Source organism: Linderina pennispora, assembly GCF_002104995.1.
Source record: "Linderina pennispora strain ATCC 12442 chromosome Unknown DL89scaffold_17, whole genome shotgun sequence".
Classification (NCBI taxonomy): Eukaryota; Fungi; Kickxellomycota; class Kickxellomycetes; order Kickxellales; family Kickxellaceae; genus Linderina; species Linderina pennispora.
In genome coordinates, this window is record NW_024468265.1 from 216146 (window position 1) to 233338 (window position 17193).

Sequence of the window (17193 nt, forward strand, 5' to 3'; positions counted from 1 at the left end):
CGATTTTGCATTCCTACACCCATTGTGATGGATATGATGTCCAATCGTCGGCGCGCGGATTCGGGCGTGTTTGTTTTCGCACATTATATATAGAGCGTGTTGAGTGAGAGGTCGAGATCGACGCCTTGCAATGATTTGCCATAGTTCAAAATGCAGCTGCCTGTGCTTGCTCGCCGAGCTATCTGGCAGCCAGCATATGCACGAGCAGGCAGTGGGAGAAGGGCGATCGCCGGCACATCCATGGCCCGAAAAAGCTCTCAAATCCTTCCCCTTTTTTCTGCTCTCAGAGCCACTTGGAGGCTGAGGCATTTTCCAATGGAACGTTGCACGGTGTCTAACTTTGTGCGATGCCGACCAGATGCTCACAGTCGCCATGACGCCAGTCACCGCTGGCGCGCCCAGGTGGCGATGCAGCGTCTGTGGTTTGCCATGTCGGCCGCAGCTGGCCAGTATCAAGGCGGGGGTAACTGGCTTCGCAATCGGCCCTTCCATCTTTGGGAGCACGTCGCACACACCTCTCAGAGCGGTGCGATCGTCCTGGGAGGGATCTGTGTCTGGGGACATTCATGTTCGCCACCAGTTCTCGGCTGCCGCCTGTGCTGCTTTGTGGTGCTGGTGCGCATATCTCCAATTGATGCTAATGGCTGCCACGCAATGCAAAATGGGTGATAATATACCATTGCAACAATCCGATAATAACAGTGCACTTATTTTTAAATGGAACCACACGCGCACGGTGGCACAACAATCGGCCGCCGGCCTCACACCTATTTTTGGGCCGGAAACCTTGTGCATATGCAGCGGCATTCATACATGCCCGGGAAAAGACATTCTTTCAATTCCAAATCCACTTCAACTCCGAACCAGACAATGCGCTCTGTAAACGCGAGGACTGTCACACGGACCACGCGGTCTGATTATTGCAGGGATGCATGGAACTCAGCAGGAGGATGGAGGCTCACACTGGCGCCAGCAAAAGGATGCTCATATTCACAGACAATACGGGTTTCTACATCGAAATACAGGCGCCATAGACTATCACAGAAATGTATTGTTTCATCGGCAAACATGGCACCATCTACTTGAGCGGAACGTACTGAGCGTCCTGAAGGTCCTGCACAAACTGGCGGGCCTTCTCATTGTAGCGCCTCACCTCAGCCGCATCAAACTTGTGCATCTTTGCCCACTTGCTGCCCAGGGTCGGCGGGACAGGAATGGCGGCAACAGCCTTGTTGGCAATGTTGTGGCCTTTCTGGGGGCGCTTGAGACCTGTAACCTTGTTGTTTGCAATGTCCTTGCCCAGGCCAGCCATCTTTGGGAACCACTTGTCCAACACATTGGGCGGCAAGGTGGTGACGACGTTCTGAGCAGACTTGTGGAGGCTCTTGCTGAGACCCTTGGTGATGCCCTTGAAGGCATCCTTGAAGAACTGGTCAACTTCCTCGAGGCTGTCCTTGATATCTTCGTTAAGCTGCTGCACGCCCGCTGCGACATCGGATGCGACGCCAAGGAAAAAGTCGTCAATTTCAGGCTTGTTGGTCTTGGCCGGGTGGACAATGCGCTTAGTCTTCTTGCTGCCATCACTATCCTCTCCGTTATTCTTCTTGCCGTTGCTGCTGTTGCTCTTGTCCTTGGCCACAGCCGACTGAGCGACAGCAGAAGCTTGAGACGGCAAGTTACGGTCCCCAGGAAGGTTGGTGTCGTAGTAATAGCAGGCGCTTCCATGACCCAGCTGCATCACCGAGCTGACGGGCTCGTTGTACGCGAGAATCTGCGAGTCAATAGTCATGTTTGCACCCTTGTTGTCGACACCGTCCATGACCCAGGTGTTGCCGTTGTCCTGCCACTGGTCCCACAGGCGGTCCATATTGGCATGGTGAACCATGAAGGCAAAGTCGTTCGGGCTCCACTGCTCAATCATGTCGCCACCGAGGCCCAGGTGCACAGCGCCGTGCAGACTCATCTCCATGTCAGGGCGGAACTGTGCCATGGTGGTGTCGCGCTGGATGATGGACAGAATGTACTCGGGCGCATACCACGAGTTGATAATGCCATCCCCCTTGTCGAATTTGCGCACCAGGCAGTGCGTGTTCGGGTAGCCCACATTGATATTGGCCAAGAAGCCATCCGAAACACAGCCGTTGGCGCCCTGGCCATTGCCGCCAATGTACTTGTTGGTCAGGACCTCTGAGGTCTGCGGTGCACGGTAGTCGCTGACGGTATCCCAGTACGGCAGATAGAAGCTGGAGCTGTAGCGCTGGGCAATCTGCTCGTAGTCGATGGTGAAGCGGCGGTGGAACGGGAAGAACTGCGAGTTGCCATGGATGGTGTTGAAGTTCTGGGTGTGCACGTACGCAAACCACCTGCCCCAGCCGTCGCGGTTCATTGCGAGCACAACGCTCGAGACAACGCTCCACTCGGCGTCAGTGAGGCTACGAATCTCCTTGCGCACGCCAGCAGTGGTGCAGGCAGCTGGCTTTGGGGAGTTATCTGGCTTTGGTGAGCCCTGTGCAGCGGCCAACAGACTCGAGGCAAGAGCCACCACAGCAAAGAAAGCGAGCTTCATTTTTATGGAATAAAAGATAATAGTCAGAGTCGTAAATGGAATGAAATATTGGAAAGTTTGGCCAAATATCCTGGTATTTAGACAACCGCGAGGTGGTATCAACTGAATAACAGGGCGGGCAAAGGGAAGGGGAAGGGGAGGGGAGGGAAATGGAAGGGGGTAAAAATAGGAGTCGGAAGAATAGAGACAGGGATATTCAAGGTTGTTTAAAAAGGACGAAGAGAGCAAAGTCTCGAGGCCCATCACCTCTAGCTTCTCGGTAGGCAGACTGGCACACCTTCCTTTGCCGAACGCGAGAGACGTCAACATTGGAAATCGCTACCAATACGTCAATAACGTGAGCAGGGTAGATCGCTTTTGAATTGCAGTGGAGACTTTCTCAACAGCAACAAACATTAGTAGAGCCGAGGACTAGGAAGCGAAGCAAGCTGCGGGGATTAGCAAGCTGACGGCCCTGCGCAACTGGTGCAGACTGGCTTTTGTTTCGGCACTCAGGATGCTGGACTGCCAGAGAAATGCAAAGATGCGGTCAGCGCATGTCAGTGCTGACATGACGTCTTCTTGATGGATGCTTCCATTATTAGGGCGATTAGCTGTTATTGGTGGGTAAATACTCAGACCAATTTCACATCGATCTTCGAGTTGGATGTCTTGGCAGAGAAGCCATGCGGCCCATTTCCGACCATGACGCGCTTGTAGCTCTTGTCCGACACAATATGCTGCAGCTCTGGCGGCTGTGCGTATTGGCTGGCCAGCTGCACATTGGCCTTGTCGTTACTTGTCCGGGCATCGATTATGCCGCGGAAGCTCTCAGCAGGCAAAAATGCCTCAATCTTGCTGTTCGACGTCGAGAAGCGAATCTGGGCCGGCGCCCTCGCATCAGCCAGCTGGATAGTGCCGGAGATCCGGCTGTTGGTTGTGTACACATCCAGGGCGCTCTTAACCACCCACATGCCCTCCACCCTGGCATTGGTCGTGCTGATATGAAGTGAGTCTGCGCGAATTCCGTCCGTGGTGATAGACGAGTTTGTCGTCTTCATGTCGACGCTCCCGGCGCGCACATTGCGGCTCTTTATCGAGCTGTTCTTGGTCTCTACCTTGAGGCTGTCAGCGGTGACGTCGCTCAGACTGACCCCCTGGTTGGAAGTGGCAACAGTGATTGCAGGCGCAACAGCCTGGTCCAGCTCGATCTTGGCGTTGGTTGTGCGCAAATTCAGAACCTCGCTCGATTTGACATTGCTAAGCCGGAGGGAGCCGTTGGTAGTGGCGAGCTGGATGTCGCGACCCGATATGTTGGTTACTGATGCGCTGCTGTTGGTTGTCTTCAGGTTGAGCCGCGTAAAGCCAATGTTGCTGAGTGCGGCTATATCAAAGCGGCCGTTGGTGATGTCGGCACGGATACCTGGGTGGGCACGCACAATAGTCGACGGCGCACGCACAAAGATGCGACACATGACCGGGAGCATGTTCCAAAAGGTCCATCCGACGTTGACATGGAAGTCGTACTCGTTGTACTCATTGAGATGCACCTGGAACTCTGCTCTCTCCTCTAGCTTTCCCTGCAGCGCACTCACCTCAGCCGACACAAACATTGTGCCCTGGTTGTCGGGGTTTGGGTCGGGCTCGATCAAAAGGTCGGTCTTTACCACGCCCGTGGTGTGTATAAACAGTGGGCGCTCAAAATCGAAGCCCTTGGTTGCAACCATCTCGTATGAGCTCTTTTGGTCCACCTTCAGGTCGGTCTGGCTGCCAGGCACAAATGGCGGCGGCTGCTGTGCGCCAGCAGGTGCATTGGGGTCGACTTCTGAGTAGGCTGGCGGCAGTTCACTCGCCTGAGGCATCTGGCTCAGCGGCGGGGCCGATGGACCAGCAGCGGCCACGGCAGAGGTCTCCATAGGCACCGCGCTCTTGTTGTCGTGTCCGAACGAGGGCTTTTTCTCAAACATTGCGCAAGTTGAAGAGTTGAAATTCAGAGTATTGGGATAGTAGACAGAGCGAGGTGGTAAATTATGCAGTGTGGTGGGGGTCAGTAGAGGAGAGGTGATGTGGGCGGCTGCCCGATTTATTGTCCTGTGGTGGATGCCAAGCATCCGCCTGTCCATGACACGAGCGGCAGTGGAGGGTTGCTGCACAGAGCGCAGATAAATCAAGCAAATGCCAAGCACGTACATTCTGGGCAGATCCGCCAAGTGTTCTGGCATATTAGGTGTGTAATGAGGTCAAGGTGCTCAAGCAAGCTTTATATCAATCTTGGAGTTTGTGGTGGTTGCGGCAAAGTCGTGCACGCCGCTGCCAACCATTACCCGCTTGTAGGGCTTGTCGTCGACCAGCTTGTGGAGCTCAGGCACGACCCGGAGCTTCTTCTTCTTCACCTCAACCGACACTGACGAGTCGACGGTCCGCGCATCGACGATGCCGCGGAAGCTGTTGCCAGGCAGTGTGACGTTGATGCGGGCATCGGTGGTGCTAAATCTCATCTTGACCGGCAGGTGGGGCTCGGTCAGCTCGACGGATCCCTCGATGCGTCTCTTGGTTGTGCTGATATCGAGCATGTCCCTGACTGTCCACTTGCCCTCAATCCGCGAGTCGCTGGTGGCGATGCGCAGCGAATTGGCCTTGATACCGTTGACATCAATGGTGGCCCCGTTGGTCTTGAAGAAGGCAGTGCCGGCGTTGACGTTCTGCGTCTTGATGTTACTGCTGGATGTCTCGGCGGTGATGCTGCCGGCAGTGATGTTGGTCATCGACACAGCGCCCTTGGTTGTAATGGCAAATATGGTGCCGGCAGCCAGGTTCTCAAAAGCCAGCGTGTCGGCCACCGTGTGGGCCTTTAGGACATCGGTGATTTTGGAGTTGCTCACATCGATTTTGGCACTGCCTGTAACCAGCAGCGCCGACCGGCAGGTGATGTTTGACAGGGAGATTTCACAGAGATTCGAGTAGAGCCGAAGGTACTCAAAATCGATATTGCTGACTGCAGTCATCTCAATGCGTCCGCACGGCGTCTCAGCGCGGATCCCTGGGTGAGGACGCACCACGGTCGGCGGCATGTACACGGTGATCTGGCACTGCGGCGGTTTGCTCCAAAACGTCCCGCTGGTGCTGACCCAAAAGTCGAACTCGCCGTTCTTATTTACTTGCACAGCAACATTGACTCTGTCCTGGATCCCCGACGACTTTCCTACCAGGTGGGCAACCACACGGACGCTGTCCTGGTTCGCCAGCTCTGTGTCTGCGATAATGGTCAGGTTGGCTCTCGACTCCAAGGTCGAGTGGATAAAGATGGGCCGCGAACAGTCAAACACGTGGGTGGCCAGCAGCTCCTTGGGGCTCCTGAGCTCGATTTCAGTACCGTCCAGCACCGTCGACCACGCATCGGTGATGTGAGTTGAGGATGGTGCCAATGTCGGCCCTGGTGTGTTGCTCGGGGAGATAGACACTGGCATTGAGCGGGTGGATGTGGAGCGTTGCGGCAGAGGCGGCACCAGCGGGGACATGGTAGCTACACGGTGGGGCGGCGCAGGTGGTGCCATGTAGAACAGGGGGGCTGTGTTGCGCTGAGGAAGCATCGGCGGCCCGGCCGCAGCAGCGTGGGACTGGGGGTCATGTTCTGTGTACGCTGGCGGGAGCTCTCTGCTTGGTCCCGCCATATCCCTGTAGTCGTGGCCCATCGCTCCGTCTGTGCCTAGTGTGGGTTCGTCGTAGGGGTGCGCGCTTTGCTTGCTGTCTACGCCGAAAAACGAGTCCTTGGGTGATGGCATCATGGCATGCGTATAAATGAAGAAGCAGTGGAGGTAAGGGGAGGCGGAAGGGATGCTCAAAGCAAGGCGCCTGCTGACAGGCGTCGTGCAGAAACGGAGTGGGGTTAAATATGTTGTGATTCGCATCGAGTTTGACCGGGCCAAGAGGTGACTTCCACGTCGCCAAGATAAGCGCAAATGTCCGCCCCGCATCAGGCTTATGCGCTGCCAAGGGAAGCAGCATGTCGCTGGACAAGGGGCCGATTATCGCTGTGGCAAATACAGTCAAGGGACACGCAGGGCTTGGCGAAAATTGGGGAAAGCGATTTATTCAGCAATGGTACAGTCTAAAAATACATGCAGGATCGGAGGGAGAGCCCAAAGACGCAATGCACCCTTTGGTCAGCTAGAACGTGGTGATCACAACAGGCGAGTTGGTGCTCTCGACCTCGAGCACATTGGCAGCAATGCCGATGACGCCTTGGCGCCAGTACTGCTGGCACTCGTAGAATGTCGCACCGGCAAGCCCAAAGTTGACGATGCTGTTGGCAGAGCGGATGTCAAAGTAGCCGGTATAGTCGTCGCTGACCGCCAGCCGCACCGGCCACCTGCTGGTCCTTATCCGGATCCGCGCGTCGTCGCCAGCCACTGTCAATCGGCCTTGCACGATCGCCGCTTCTGCCTCGATGGTCAGCGCCTTGGACACAGTCCAGCTGCCGCGCACAGGCGCATGCGACGACTTCACTGCAATGGTCGCTGCCGTCACGTCCTCCAGGGTCACCGGTCCATCAGTGGTCTGCACCGAGACTTTGTCAGCTGCGGTGGCCCGGACCACCAGTGTCGAGCTCTTGGCTGAAACCGACATGGTCGTGGTCTTCGCATTGCTGATCTCCAGTCTGCCCTCGGGCGCGTTAATGCGGATTCCCTGGCCAGCGGTGCACTCGGCTATGGTGTGCTCGCCCTTGATTGCTATGAACTCTGCGCAGTCCTGGACGCTAATGCGCTCGATATCTAGCCGGCCATCGGCCACTGCCAAGCGCAGGCTGTGCAGGGACATGTCTCGTAGGCGGGCTACGCACGCCACCGCTGCGAGGTCGAGCCGCGCCAACTGCGTACAAGTGATTCCCGAGGCCGACAGGTGCGAGTTGGCAGGCAGTCTCAAGCGAATTGCCGGCACCGTGGCCGAGCTGGGAACCACGATTCTGCACTCAGCCTTGACCAGACAAGCAGCCGGGGCGTTGCCAAGACCAAATTCCAGAATGCGCTCATCCGGTTTGGTAATCAGCTTGGATGCCGCACTGACCGCACATGCAGGCTCCTGGGCTGCCTCAAACCGGCTGTCAATGAACAGGTAGCCGCCATACCTGTTCTCCTCGTCCACAACCAGCAATACACGGGTCTGCGCGAAGCCCTCGAATGTCAGCTGCGTGCTGTGCGTGGGGTCCAGGACCTGGGTGGCACGGGTCAATGGCCCGTTGGCAGTTACGTGGAGCTCGGTGGGCTCGACCACTGAGCGCACGCTGCTACTGCCCGAGACAGGGCGCCGGATTTGCAGTGAGTTTGTGTCGCTGGGGACGGTGAGGTCGTCGCCAAGGAACGTCGGCTGGAACGGCGTGTACGGCGGCAGCTCCTCGTCTACCGGCAGCGCATGCACCACCACCTGGGTGTCTTCGAAATTCATGGTGGGAAATGCAGACAACAGTAATAATGAGCCAAGGAAAAGTTCTGAGAGAGGGAGAGAATGTCAGGGGGACGAGAGAGGAGTCTGGCCGGGGCCCAGCCAAACATCAAATTTATTCTTGTGCCAAGATGGCACCAGAGTGGAGTGAATAGAGCTGCATTCCTTCTAGAACTCCAGCGGTAGTGCGGCTAGGTTAGGCAGCGGCCGAGGCCGATACGGGAACAGGTGTGGGCAATAATGAGGAATGTATTGAACAGGGGATAAGGAGCAGAAAAAGAGAGCCCGGCAACGGCTCCAGCCGCCACGCACAGACCAGAGCAGGATCACGGCTTTGCGCCATCGGGCTTGTAGCGCACATTATCAGGTCCACACCCGCAGTCGTAGTTGTCGTGGACGGTGGCGCAGTCGAACTGCGGCTTCTTCAGCACCTTGTTGACTGTGTTGTGCATTCGACACAGGTACTGCTCGAGCTCGTCGCGCGACGACGCCACCGGCGGGTGCTTCTTCAGGTGCTGCTGGAAGTGGTGGGCGCAGTCGCCGCACGGATACAGGCGCGACATCAGGAACAGAAAGTTCTTCATTGCGCTGACCTCGTCCTTGGTCGGCTCGGTCGGGTACCGGGACGCCATCACATGCAAAAGATACCACGTCCGCCGCCCCAGCTGCGCCCGCAACGTCTCGTTGCCCAGCTTGCCCATCACCACGTGGCTGTCGCCGGCCCACAGGCTGTCGAAGCCGTCGTTGGAGCCGCCAAACAGGTTCGGGAAGAACCCGCCGCTGTCTGCTGACGCATCGCGCTCATTGGCCAAGTTTGTTATGTCGCGGTTCTGGAATTCGTTGCGGTAGGTATACGCAGTTAGCGATATGAGGGCCACGCACGCCAGCGCCAGCGTCAGTAGCAGGGATTTTATTTTGAACATTTGAACGGAATGCAGGCAGCAAGGAGAGAGGCAGAAAGAACAAGGAGGTGCAGTGGTTGCTGGAAAGCGGCCAAGTGTGGGGAGACTAACAAAAACGAGAGGCTGGAATCAGCTGACTCAGAAGGCAGTGAAACTGCCGAAAGCGTTGGCAGTTCTGGATACAACCGCCAGCAAACGAAATTACCGGGGTTCTCCAGAGCAGCCGACAGGCAAAACACATCTTGCAGAAACACGTGCCATTGCAGACAGCGACACTCGGCGATCTGAGCTGGGACAGCCTGCGGTGGATCGGCCTGGTTGGCCGGCGTCTCACAGGCCAAGAGGTTTATTGAATCACAGCCAACCTATCTTCAGAGGGGCGACGTCTCGCGCTTGAGCCACTCGTAGCCCAGGCTGCCCTCCTCGAGCAGCGGGCTGACCTTCTGCCAGACCTTGTCGTGGTAGGCATCAAGCCACTTGATCTCGTCGGGAGTGAGCAGACCGGCCTGGATCAGCTTCTTCTGGATGGGCACCATGGTGACCGGCTCGAACGTCAGGAAGCCTTGGCCGTTGGAGTAGTCGAATTTTGTCTCGGTGCGCACAACCAGGCAGGTGTTTTCAATGCGGATACCAAAGCTGCCGTCCTCGTAGTAGCCGGGCTCGTTGGTGATGGTCATGCCGTGCTGGAAGCCAGCGCTCAGGTACGCATCGCGCATGCCGACGCCCTGCGGGCCCTCGTGGACGTTGAGGAACGATCCGACGCCGTGGCCAGTGCCGTGGCGGAAGTCCAGACCCAGCTCCCACAGCGGCAGGCGCGCCAGCGGGTCCAGCGCATAGCCGTTGGTACCCGACGGGAACACAGCGCGGTCCAGCGCAATGTGGCCCTTAAGCACACGCGTGAAGCACTCGCGCTCCCAGGCAGTGGGGGTACCAAAGTGCATGGTACGCGTGACGTCGGTGGTACCATCCAGGTACTGGCCTCCCGAGTCGCACAGGTACATCTTGTTGATGTCCAGCAGCGCCTCGGAGCCGCGCTTGGGCGAGTAGTGGATGATGGCGCCGTTGGCGCCCACCGACGAGATGGTGTCAAAGCTCAGACCAACGCAGTCCTTCTGGGCCCGCCGCAGCGACTCAAGCTTGTCGGCCACGTCGACCTCCGACAGCCGCAGGTGGCCGCCGTTGAACACAAGCTCGTGTTCCAGCCAACCAAAGTAGTTGGCCATGGCGGCTCCATCGCGCACGTGGCTCTGACGCATACCCTCCAGCTCCACCGGGTTCTTCAGGGCCTTGAGCAGGGTCACCGGCGACTTGTCGACCTTGACACTGTCCTCACCCAGCGCCTGCACCAGCGCCCAGCTGGCCGTCTCGCCTGCCAGCAGCTTGCGCTTGTCGGCCGCCAGCGACGCTGCCATGGCTGACAGCTCACCAAAGATCGCCTGGTACGGCTTGATCATGACACCCTGCAGGTGCTGCCGCACGCTGTCGTCCAGCTTGCAGTCGTCGATGAACAGCGTGACGTCTGTCTTGGTCACCAGCGCGTAAGCAAAGAACACCGGGTTGTAAGCGATGTCGTTGCCGCGCAGGTTGAACAGCCATGCGATCTCGTCCAGTGCTGCCACAACCAGCCCGTCGACGCCCAGCTTGTCCAACTCGGCCCGCACGCGCTGCACCTTGTCGGCACGAGCCTCACCCGAGTACTGGATGTCATGCACAAATGCCTTGTTGGTGGACCGGGCAGGGCGGTCGTTGCCCCACACAATGTCCACCAGGTTGTCGGGGATTGCCACCAGTTCTCCCGAACCGTTCTTGTTCAGCGCTGCCTTCAGCTCATTGCCCGTGGCTGCCGACAGCAGCGTCGGGTCGATACCCACGCGCGTGCCCGCCGGCAGGTGGCTGGTCAGGTACTCTTCCCATGTCGGCACTCCCGGCAGCCCGCGCTTCATCAGCGTCCAGTTGTCGTCCATCTGCTGCCGCGCCTGCAAAAAGTACCGCCCGTCAGTGAACATCGCTGCCTTGTCCATCGTCACAACAGCGCATCCCGCCGACCCGTCGAATCCCGAAATGAACCCGCGCCGCTCATCACACGTCCCCACGTACTCGCTCTACCATAAGATGAATGCGTGGGAACAAAATCAATGCAAGCTGTTATAAAGTGGTACCCGGTCAGTCCGGTTTTGTCCTGGGAAAACCGTTGCGCCGTGCAAATCCCACTAATGATGCCCAGTCCCCGGCACCCACTTCCGCAAAGGTAATGCTATTTCCCATGCCCACTCGCTGATGCGTGGGAACGCTTTCCCTTCAAACCAGGGACCAAGCCTGATCATGGGTGTTTCTGAATGCTTACCTGGTGCGCGTCTCCACTGGGCACAACATACGCCGTGACGTTGTACTTGGGATCCGCCATCAGCTCCCGCAGGTGCTTGAGTCGCTCGCCGGTCTTCACTGTCTCAACCATGGTCGCGTCGATAACTGAGCTGTACTGCTGCTTCTTGGTAAACGATTGCGCAAGCGTTGTTGTGCTGCTTGCCGGTGATGCTCCGAGTGTATAGAGCGAGGGTGTCGAGTGCTGTCTTGAGGTGCAACTAAATAGTGTTTTGCGCGCAAAGTTTGCTAGTCTACTAAGCATAAAAGACTTTGGTGGCAAAGGAGTTGCTGTGGGAGAGAAGGAGGAAATATTAAACTTGTGTGAATACCAGAGCGCAAGAAAGCAGTTCCCCAAGCTGCTCTTTTATACCTTGGCCACGCCATGCAAGCCTCCGCCGCTACGCTGTGCCGCATGCTCCCTAGCGATTATCGCTGATCAGGGTCAGGGGTGCCGCATGATTTACCTCTTTGAATGGTGATCGGGCGGATTATAATCCATCTTAATTCTTTGATATATACAGCATCAAAAGTGAAATCAAATCCTAGGTCAGACTACACTGGGCGGCAAAATTGAGTCACAAAATTTATTTTCAACTTTTACTTACTATATCTTCGTCATCAGATAGCGTAGATACTTCCATTCGATATATGTTCGATGGGGCTTGACATAGTGTAAACATATATAGCCAAATGTTCTCTAACTATTGTACCCCGCATGATATCGAAACAATAGTAAAAAAGTAGAAAAATTGGAGAGATAAAAATTTAACTCTGACTTCACAGTGCTATTTCTATACCTTATCATTTTTTGAATAATGTGAAATCTCTGCCCACACCTCTGCTGCACTCCTTCTTCTATATTAATATCTCATTCACAATGTTGCTCAACTACACATAGTACTATCATATAGTTAATATAAGATGAAAAATTAAGAAGGAAATGATCAATGCTTCAGCACTGCACTCACTCTTATAGATGTTGAGTGCATAGTTGATACTCACATGACTAGAATTCAATGTTGAAGATATATGAGTTTGATAGCTAGTTCACAGAAGGAATAATCAACTATAAATCATATGTAACTACACTTCTGCTCTCCTTTGAAACAATTTAATTCTATGATATGATTTTTTATAATATTAATAAATTAATTGGTAGAGAGGGTACTACTGTGGCTATCTACTCTATACTATGAGATATCAATATATAACCTCTGTGCTTAATGGAGGCCATTCACAAATAAAAAGTTTAAAGAAACTTAATATCTTATATTTGATTAACCAATTAATAAATATTAAATCAATTACTTGTAGTTGATAAATATTTTAAAAATCAGAATGTTTACTAATGGCCAAAAGGAGTATAGCAACTAGATTAACTAATAAACAATAATGCAAGAAAGGGTATTTCTCTAAAACCCCTATCAGCATCCTGAAAAATTTCAGTTGATTTCTTGTGACCCAGCCTCTAACTCAGTAGAAGCATATTAATTGTGTATCAACTGAAATTTTTCAGGATGCTGAAGGGGTTTCGGTGAAGCACCATATTTGGCATCTTTGTTTATTTATTAATGGAGGCCATTCATAAATATAAAAGTTTAAAGAAACTAAATATCTATTATCAGAATAACCAATTAACAAATAATAAATCAATTACTAGCAGTAGATAAATATTTTAAAATACAGAATGTTTAGCAATGGCCAAAAAGATTCTAGCAACTAAATTAACAAATAAACAAAGATGCCAAATATGGTGCTTCTACGAAACCCCCTTCAGCATCCTGAAAAATTTCAGTTGATTTCTCGGACGCAGCCTGTATCTCAGTAGAAGCATATTAATTGTGTATCAACTGAAATTTTTCAGGATGCTGAAGGGGGTTTCGTAGAAGCACCATATTTGGCATCTGAACAAGAAAACAATAAAAATATAAATAATTATTAAATAGCTAACCATTTCTGACTGATCTCCAATCTAGTTGCTAGAATCTTTTTGGCCACTAGTAAACATTCTGTATTTTAAAATATTTATCTACTGTTAGTAATTGATTTCTTATTTATTAATTGGTTTTTCTGATAATAGATATTTAGTTTCTTTAAACTTTTATATTTGTGAATGGCCTCCTTAGGAGTACATCTTAACTCCCTTTTGGGACTTGAGTTGAAGAATAGAGATAATATGCCTGATATATCTGATGCAAGATATACTAGTAATGGCATTGAACAGCAAGGATTTGTTCAGCAATCTGATATCTTTATGGATTCATATGTTGTTGAGATACCTGAATCATATGCTCTTATAGATCAGATTAATAATATTACTCCATTTGATAGATTGCATAGAGTTTTTGGTGATGGATACAGATTTAAGTATATGAAGTGCATGGTATGTGTGAGAAATGGTAAAGTCTCTGTTTATAAAGTATCTGCTCCAAATGTTGCAATAGCTGATCCTGCACTAACTGATATCTTTGGAGGTCATTCACAATCACTAAACTAAGTAAAAAATAATTAGAAATTGTAAAACTTTTTGTTCTTTTGTTTTTTTTGAACTTCTCCGAAACCCCCTTCGGCATCCTGAAAAATTTCAGTTGATACACAATTAATATGCTTCTACTGAGATACAGGCTGGGTCACAAGAAATCAACTGAAATTTTTCAGGATGCCGAAGGGGGTTTCGGAGAAGCGTCTGTTCTTATATTTTTATTTATTAGTTAATCTAGTTGCTAAAATCTTTTTGGCCATCACTAAACATTCTGATTTTTAAAATATTTTTCAACTACTAGTAATTGATTTGTTATTTAATACTTGGTTATTCTGATACAAGATATTAAGTTTCTTTAAACTTTCTTATTTGTGAATGGCCTCCTTAAGAGTACATCTTAACTCCCTTTTGGGACTTGAGTTAAAGAATAGAGATAATATGCCTGATATATCTGATGCAAGATATACTAGTAATGGCATTGAACAGCAAGGATTTGTTCAGCAATCTGATATCTTTATGGATTCATGTGTTGTTGAGATTCCTGACTCATATACTCTAATGGATCAACTTCACAATATTACTCCTTTTGATAGATTGCATAGAGTATTTGGTGATGGTTATAGTTTTAAATACATAAGATGCAGCACAAGTGTGACAAATGGTAATGTCTCTGTGTATAAAGTATCTGCTCCAAATGTTGCAATAGCTGATCCTGCACTAACTGATATCTTTCTTAGGATGCATCAAGAACATGTATTTCTTCAAAACTATGATATTACTATGGATTGTCTAAATATTTCTTCTAGAGCTATTGTTAAGGAATTTCTTCTTGATAATGGAATCAGTAGCAAAGATATTCTTGATGATGAAAATAAAGTTGGAGCAAACTGTATTAGCTGGTTTACTGAAGAAGATGAGATAAGAATAAGGAACAAGTTGTATAATAAATTTGTTCAACTCTTAGAAAGTGGTGAAGTTCGCAATCAACTTACTTCTAAGCTATCAGAGCTAGTGATGCCAACTTCTCAACAGTTTGGTGAAACACTTGTTGCTTGTAGGAATGAAGGATTAATGAGACTTGAGCTTACTGTTCACTCTCCTGAGTTGAAGGAAGTAGAATGGAACACAAACTTAATTGTCAATACTCTTGAGTTTCTTCATAACTGCAGGACATTTGCAACATCTTATGAAAAGCAATGGATGGCACTAGTTGATCAGATTCATAACAAACATACATTGTGTATTTACTTCCATAAAGAACATTCTCTTGGTTACTGCCATTGGTTCAATAAAACAACTAAGAAGAAACAAGGAATAGCTAAAAAGTTGAAAAAGAATGAGGATATGATGACTGTTGTTTCTAATCTTACATTCAATGGACACCCAACTGTTCTTCTTACATATGCTACTAGTAGTGGTCCTCTTGAATCTGAAGTTGTTCTGAGAAGAGATATCACAAACATCACTATTGTTCCTAGTCAGAGAAACTCCTTCTGGCCGGTTGCTTCAAGAGAAAGACAACAACATACATTTGCTGAAATGGGACTTATTAACTATCGTGGAATACATATTGATTGGTTAACAGCTCAGCAAGCAAGAGAGAAAGTTAGGCTTTCAACTCTCTCAATTGTTAGTGATAATACTGATGGTTTAGGAATAGATGACCTTCTTGCAGATATTAGCAATATTGAACTTGATGATCTAGAACCTACATATTTAAGAGAAAATACTGATCTCAAGCCAGCTAGATATAAAGTTGCTTACAACATACTTCATGTTGGTGATGAGTTCTTAGTTAGTTATTACTTCCTATATACTTTTAGAGGATTACCTTTCTACTATCTAGATATTTCTATGATTCACAATGAAATAGTTAGTAGCACTCATATACTTATCAAAGTACTGGCAAGTAGTCCATTTGGTGAATGTATTGCTTCTGTTATTGGCCAACCAAATCAAGAAGTGGTGCTTAAAGTAACTAGAATTCATAATCGTATTATCCATACTGAGAGGATCTAGTTTTAAAATGGGCAGTTGGCAACCATTACTTCCATATCTGCACAACTGTAGTTGCATACATCAAACACATGCTTAATACTAACACCCCTATCTTCTGAAACATTCTTAATCCATGCTCTGATGTACACTGTTAATTTTCTGCTCATATTGAAATTTCTGCTAAGTAGTTGGACTAGCTTTTCTCTCTCTTCCTCATCTAGCTCAGAAAGTTGAGTGTTGAAGAACTTATAGAATGGGCCCATTATAATAAATGACAACTTTTAAATTTATTAGTACATCGCACAGATGAATCATCAATTACAAGAACTCAGAGAAAAGGAATATCATAAGCTCTACACAAATAAGTGGAAATTTCTGAATGATGACTGGGTAGTTCTTAAGCATACAAAATATCACAGAAGTGAAGTTCGTGAAGTAAGAGAAATCAAACTTATAAAAGATACACTTCTTAAACATCTAGGGATGATTCCTGTTTTCTTCTTTCTGAATGTTTTGTTTGGCTGCACTCATTATCCATGTCCTTACAGAAGTATAGAAAAAGGATTGCTTATCTTATACCAACTTGTAGAAGGATTGTCAATCAATGAAATGGAAAGATTCCTTCCAAGAAGTAGCTATCAAGTTATTCACAATATGTTCTACATTTCAGAAATGCAAGATTTGAATAAGAAGCTGATATTCTATCTGCAAACAATGTTTTCTACTCCAGAGCTACGACTACTTGCAGCAAAGATGCAGAATCCTCATGGGTTTAAACATGTAACACTAATGTTAGATGGCCATGACTCAAGAGCACTACATAATGGAGCATACAAACCAGGACTTTATTCCTTCAAGTTGAAGAAATCAGGATATCGTACACAAGTTTGCATTGATATAAATGGAATGGTTCTACTTGTTTCACCAACAGAAGACTGTAGAGATAATCCAGATTCAAGAATGATTAAAAACATGGGATTATTAAAGAGGATATCCCCTATAGATTGTATTGTGCTTGATGGTGGCTATCCACAGAGTGTTCTTCAAGAGATGACAGAAGAAGAAGAGCAGGAGGACTTTGGAATGCATAACTTTTGTTTGCCAATTAGAAAGCAGAGAGGGGTAAACTTACTAGAAGCAGAAGTAGAGTACAATTCCCATCTTGGATCATTCCGTTCAATGGTAGAAAACACATTTGGAGAACTAGGAACAACATTCAAAAGGTTGTCAAATAAGGAGATTGTTCGAGTAAAGAATAAGAATGTTTACAATGTGCAAATGAAACTGTGCTGTGTATTATATAATATGAAGAAAATACTAGCAAACAGTGATGTGCAAGTAGAACATCATCATACTCTCTGGGTTATGACAAACTTTGACTATCCTGAATCACACAATGAAAGATCAACACAAATGGAACCAACATATACTTTACCTCAAAAGGTTGAGTTTGAAGCATCAAT

At 49.5% G+C, this 17193-nt stretch overlaps 8 protein-coding genes across 8 annotated transcripts; 2 read left to right on the forward strand and 6 right to left on the reverse strand.

Moving 5' to 3' along the window:
• Window positions 1-1078: 1078 nt before the first annotated feature.
• DL89DRAFT_295695 (Di-copper centre-containing protein) lies at window positions 1079-2566 on the reverse strand (the record flags this gene model as incomplete). Its single annotated transcript, XM_040890670.1, has 1 exon — window positions 1079-2566. One exon carries the CDS (start codon window positions 2564-2566, stop codon window positions 1079-1081), a length of 1488 nt encoding a protein of 495 aa, XP_040740228.1.
• A 467-nt stretch (window positions 2567-3033) lies between these two features.
• On the reverse strand, window positions 3034-4586 carry DL89DRAFT_307260 (uncharacterized protein). The gene has a single exon (XM_040890915.1). It carries the CDS (start codon window positions 4510-4512, stop codon window positions 3181-3183), a length of 1332 nt encoding a protein of 443 aa, XP_040740229.1. The 5' UTR covers window positions 4513-4586; the 3' UTR covers window positions 3034-3180.
• On the reverse strand, window positions 4587-6611 carry DL89DRAFT_73471 (uncharacterized protein). Its single transcript, XM_040892026.1, has one exon. The coding sequence runs from the start codon at window positions 6517-6519 to the stop codon at window positions 4795-4797; it is 1725 nt and encodes a 574-aa protein (XP_040740230.1). The 5' UTR covers window positions 6520-6611; the 3' UTR covers window positions 4587-4794.
• Window positions 6612-6712: 101 nt separating this feature from the next.
• On the reverse strand, window positions 6713-7987 carry DL89DRAFT_260496 (uncharacterized protein; the record flags this gene model as incomplete). Its single annotated transcript, XM_040885791.1, has 1 exon — window positions 6713-7987. The coding sequence occupies one exon, from the start codon at window positions 7985-7987 to the stop codon at window positions 6713-6715; it is 1275 nt and encodes a 424-aa protein (XP_040740231.1).
• A 323-nt stretch (window positions 7988-8310) lies between these two features.
• DL89DRAFT_275953 (FAD-dependent thiol oxidase) lies at window positions 8311-8685 on the reverse strand (the record flags this gene model as incomplete). The annotated part of the gene is made up of 1 exon (XM_040889375.1): window positions 8311-8685. One exon carries the CDS (start codon window positions 8683-8685, stop codon window positions 8311-8313), a length of 375 nt encoding a protein of 124 aa, XP_040740232.1.
• A 572-nt stretch (window positions 8686-9257) lies between these two features.
• DL89DRAFT_295700 (putative Xaa-Pro aminopeptidase P) lies at window positions 9258-11967 on the reverse strand (the record flags this gene model as incomplete). Its single annotated transcript, XM_040890671.1, has 3 exons — window positions 9258-10988; window positions 11231-11421; window positions 11961-11967. 3 exons carry the CDS (start codon window positions 11965-11967, stop codon window positions 9258-9260), a joined length of 1929 nt encoding a protein of 642 aa, XP_040740233.1.
• Window positions 11968-13426: 1459 nt separating this feature from the next.
• On the forward strand, window positions 13427-13747 carry DL89DRAFT_260499 (uncharacterized protein; the record flags this gene model as incomplete). Its single annotated transcript, XM_040885792.1, has 1 exon — window positions 13427-13747. One exon carries the CDS (start codon window positions 13427-13429, stop codon window positions 13745-13747), a length of 321 nt encoding a protein of 106 aa, XP_040740234.1.
• A 423-nt stretch (window positions 13748-14170) lies between these two features.
• DL89DRAFT_260500 (uncharacterized protein) lies at window positions 14171-15751 on the forward strand (the record flags this gene model as incomplete). The annotated part of the gene is made up of 1 exon (XM_040885793.1): window positions 14171-15751. One exon carries the CDS (start codon window positions 14171-14173, stop codon window positions 15749-15751), a length of 1581 nt encoding a protein of 526 aa, XP_040740235.1.
• Window positions 15752-17193: the final 1442 nt, after the last annotated feature.

What these genes read in the sequence shown, in the direction of transcription:
- DL89DRAFT_73471 (XM_040892026.1), bottom strand. Translation starts at nt 6,519, where the DNA reads ATGCGGGGCGGACATTTGCGCTTATCTTGGCGACGTGGAAGTCACCTC.
- DL89DRAFT_307260 (XM_040890915.1), bottom strand. Translation starts at nt 4,512, where the DNA reads ATGTTTGAGAAAAAGCCCTCGTTCGGACACGACAACAAGAGCGCGGTG.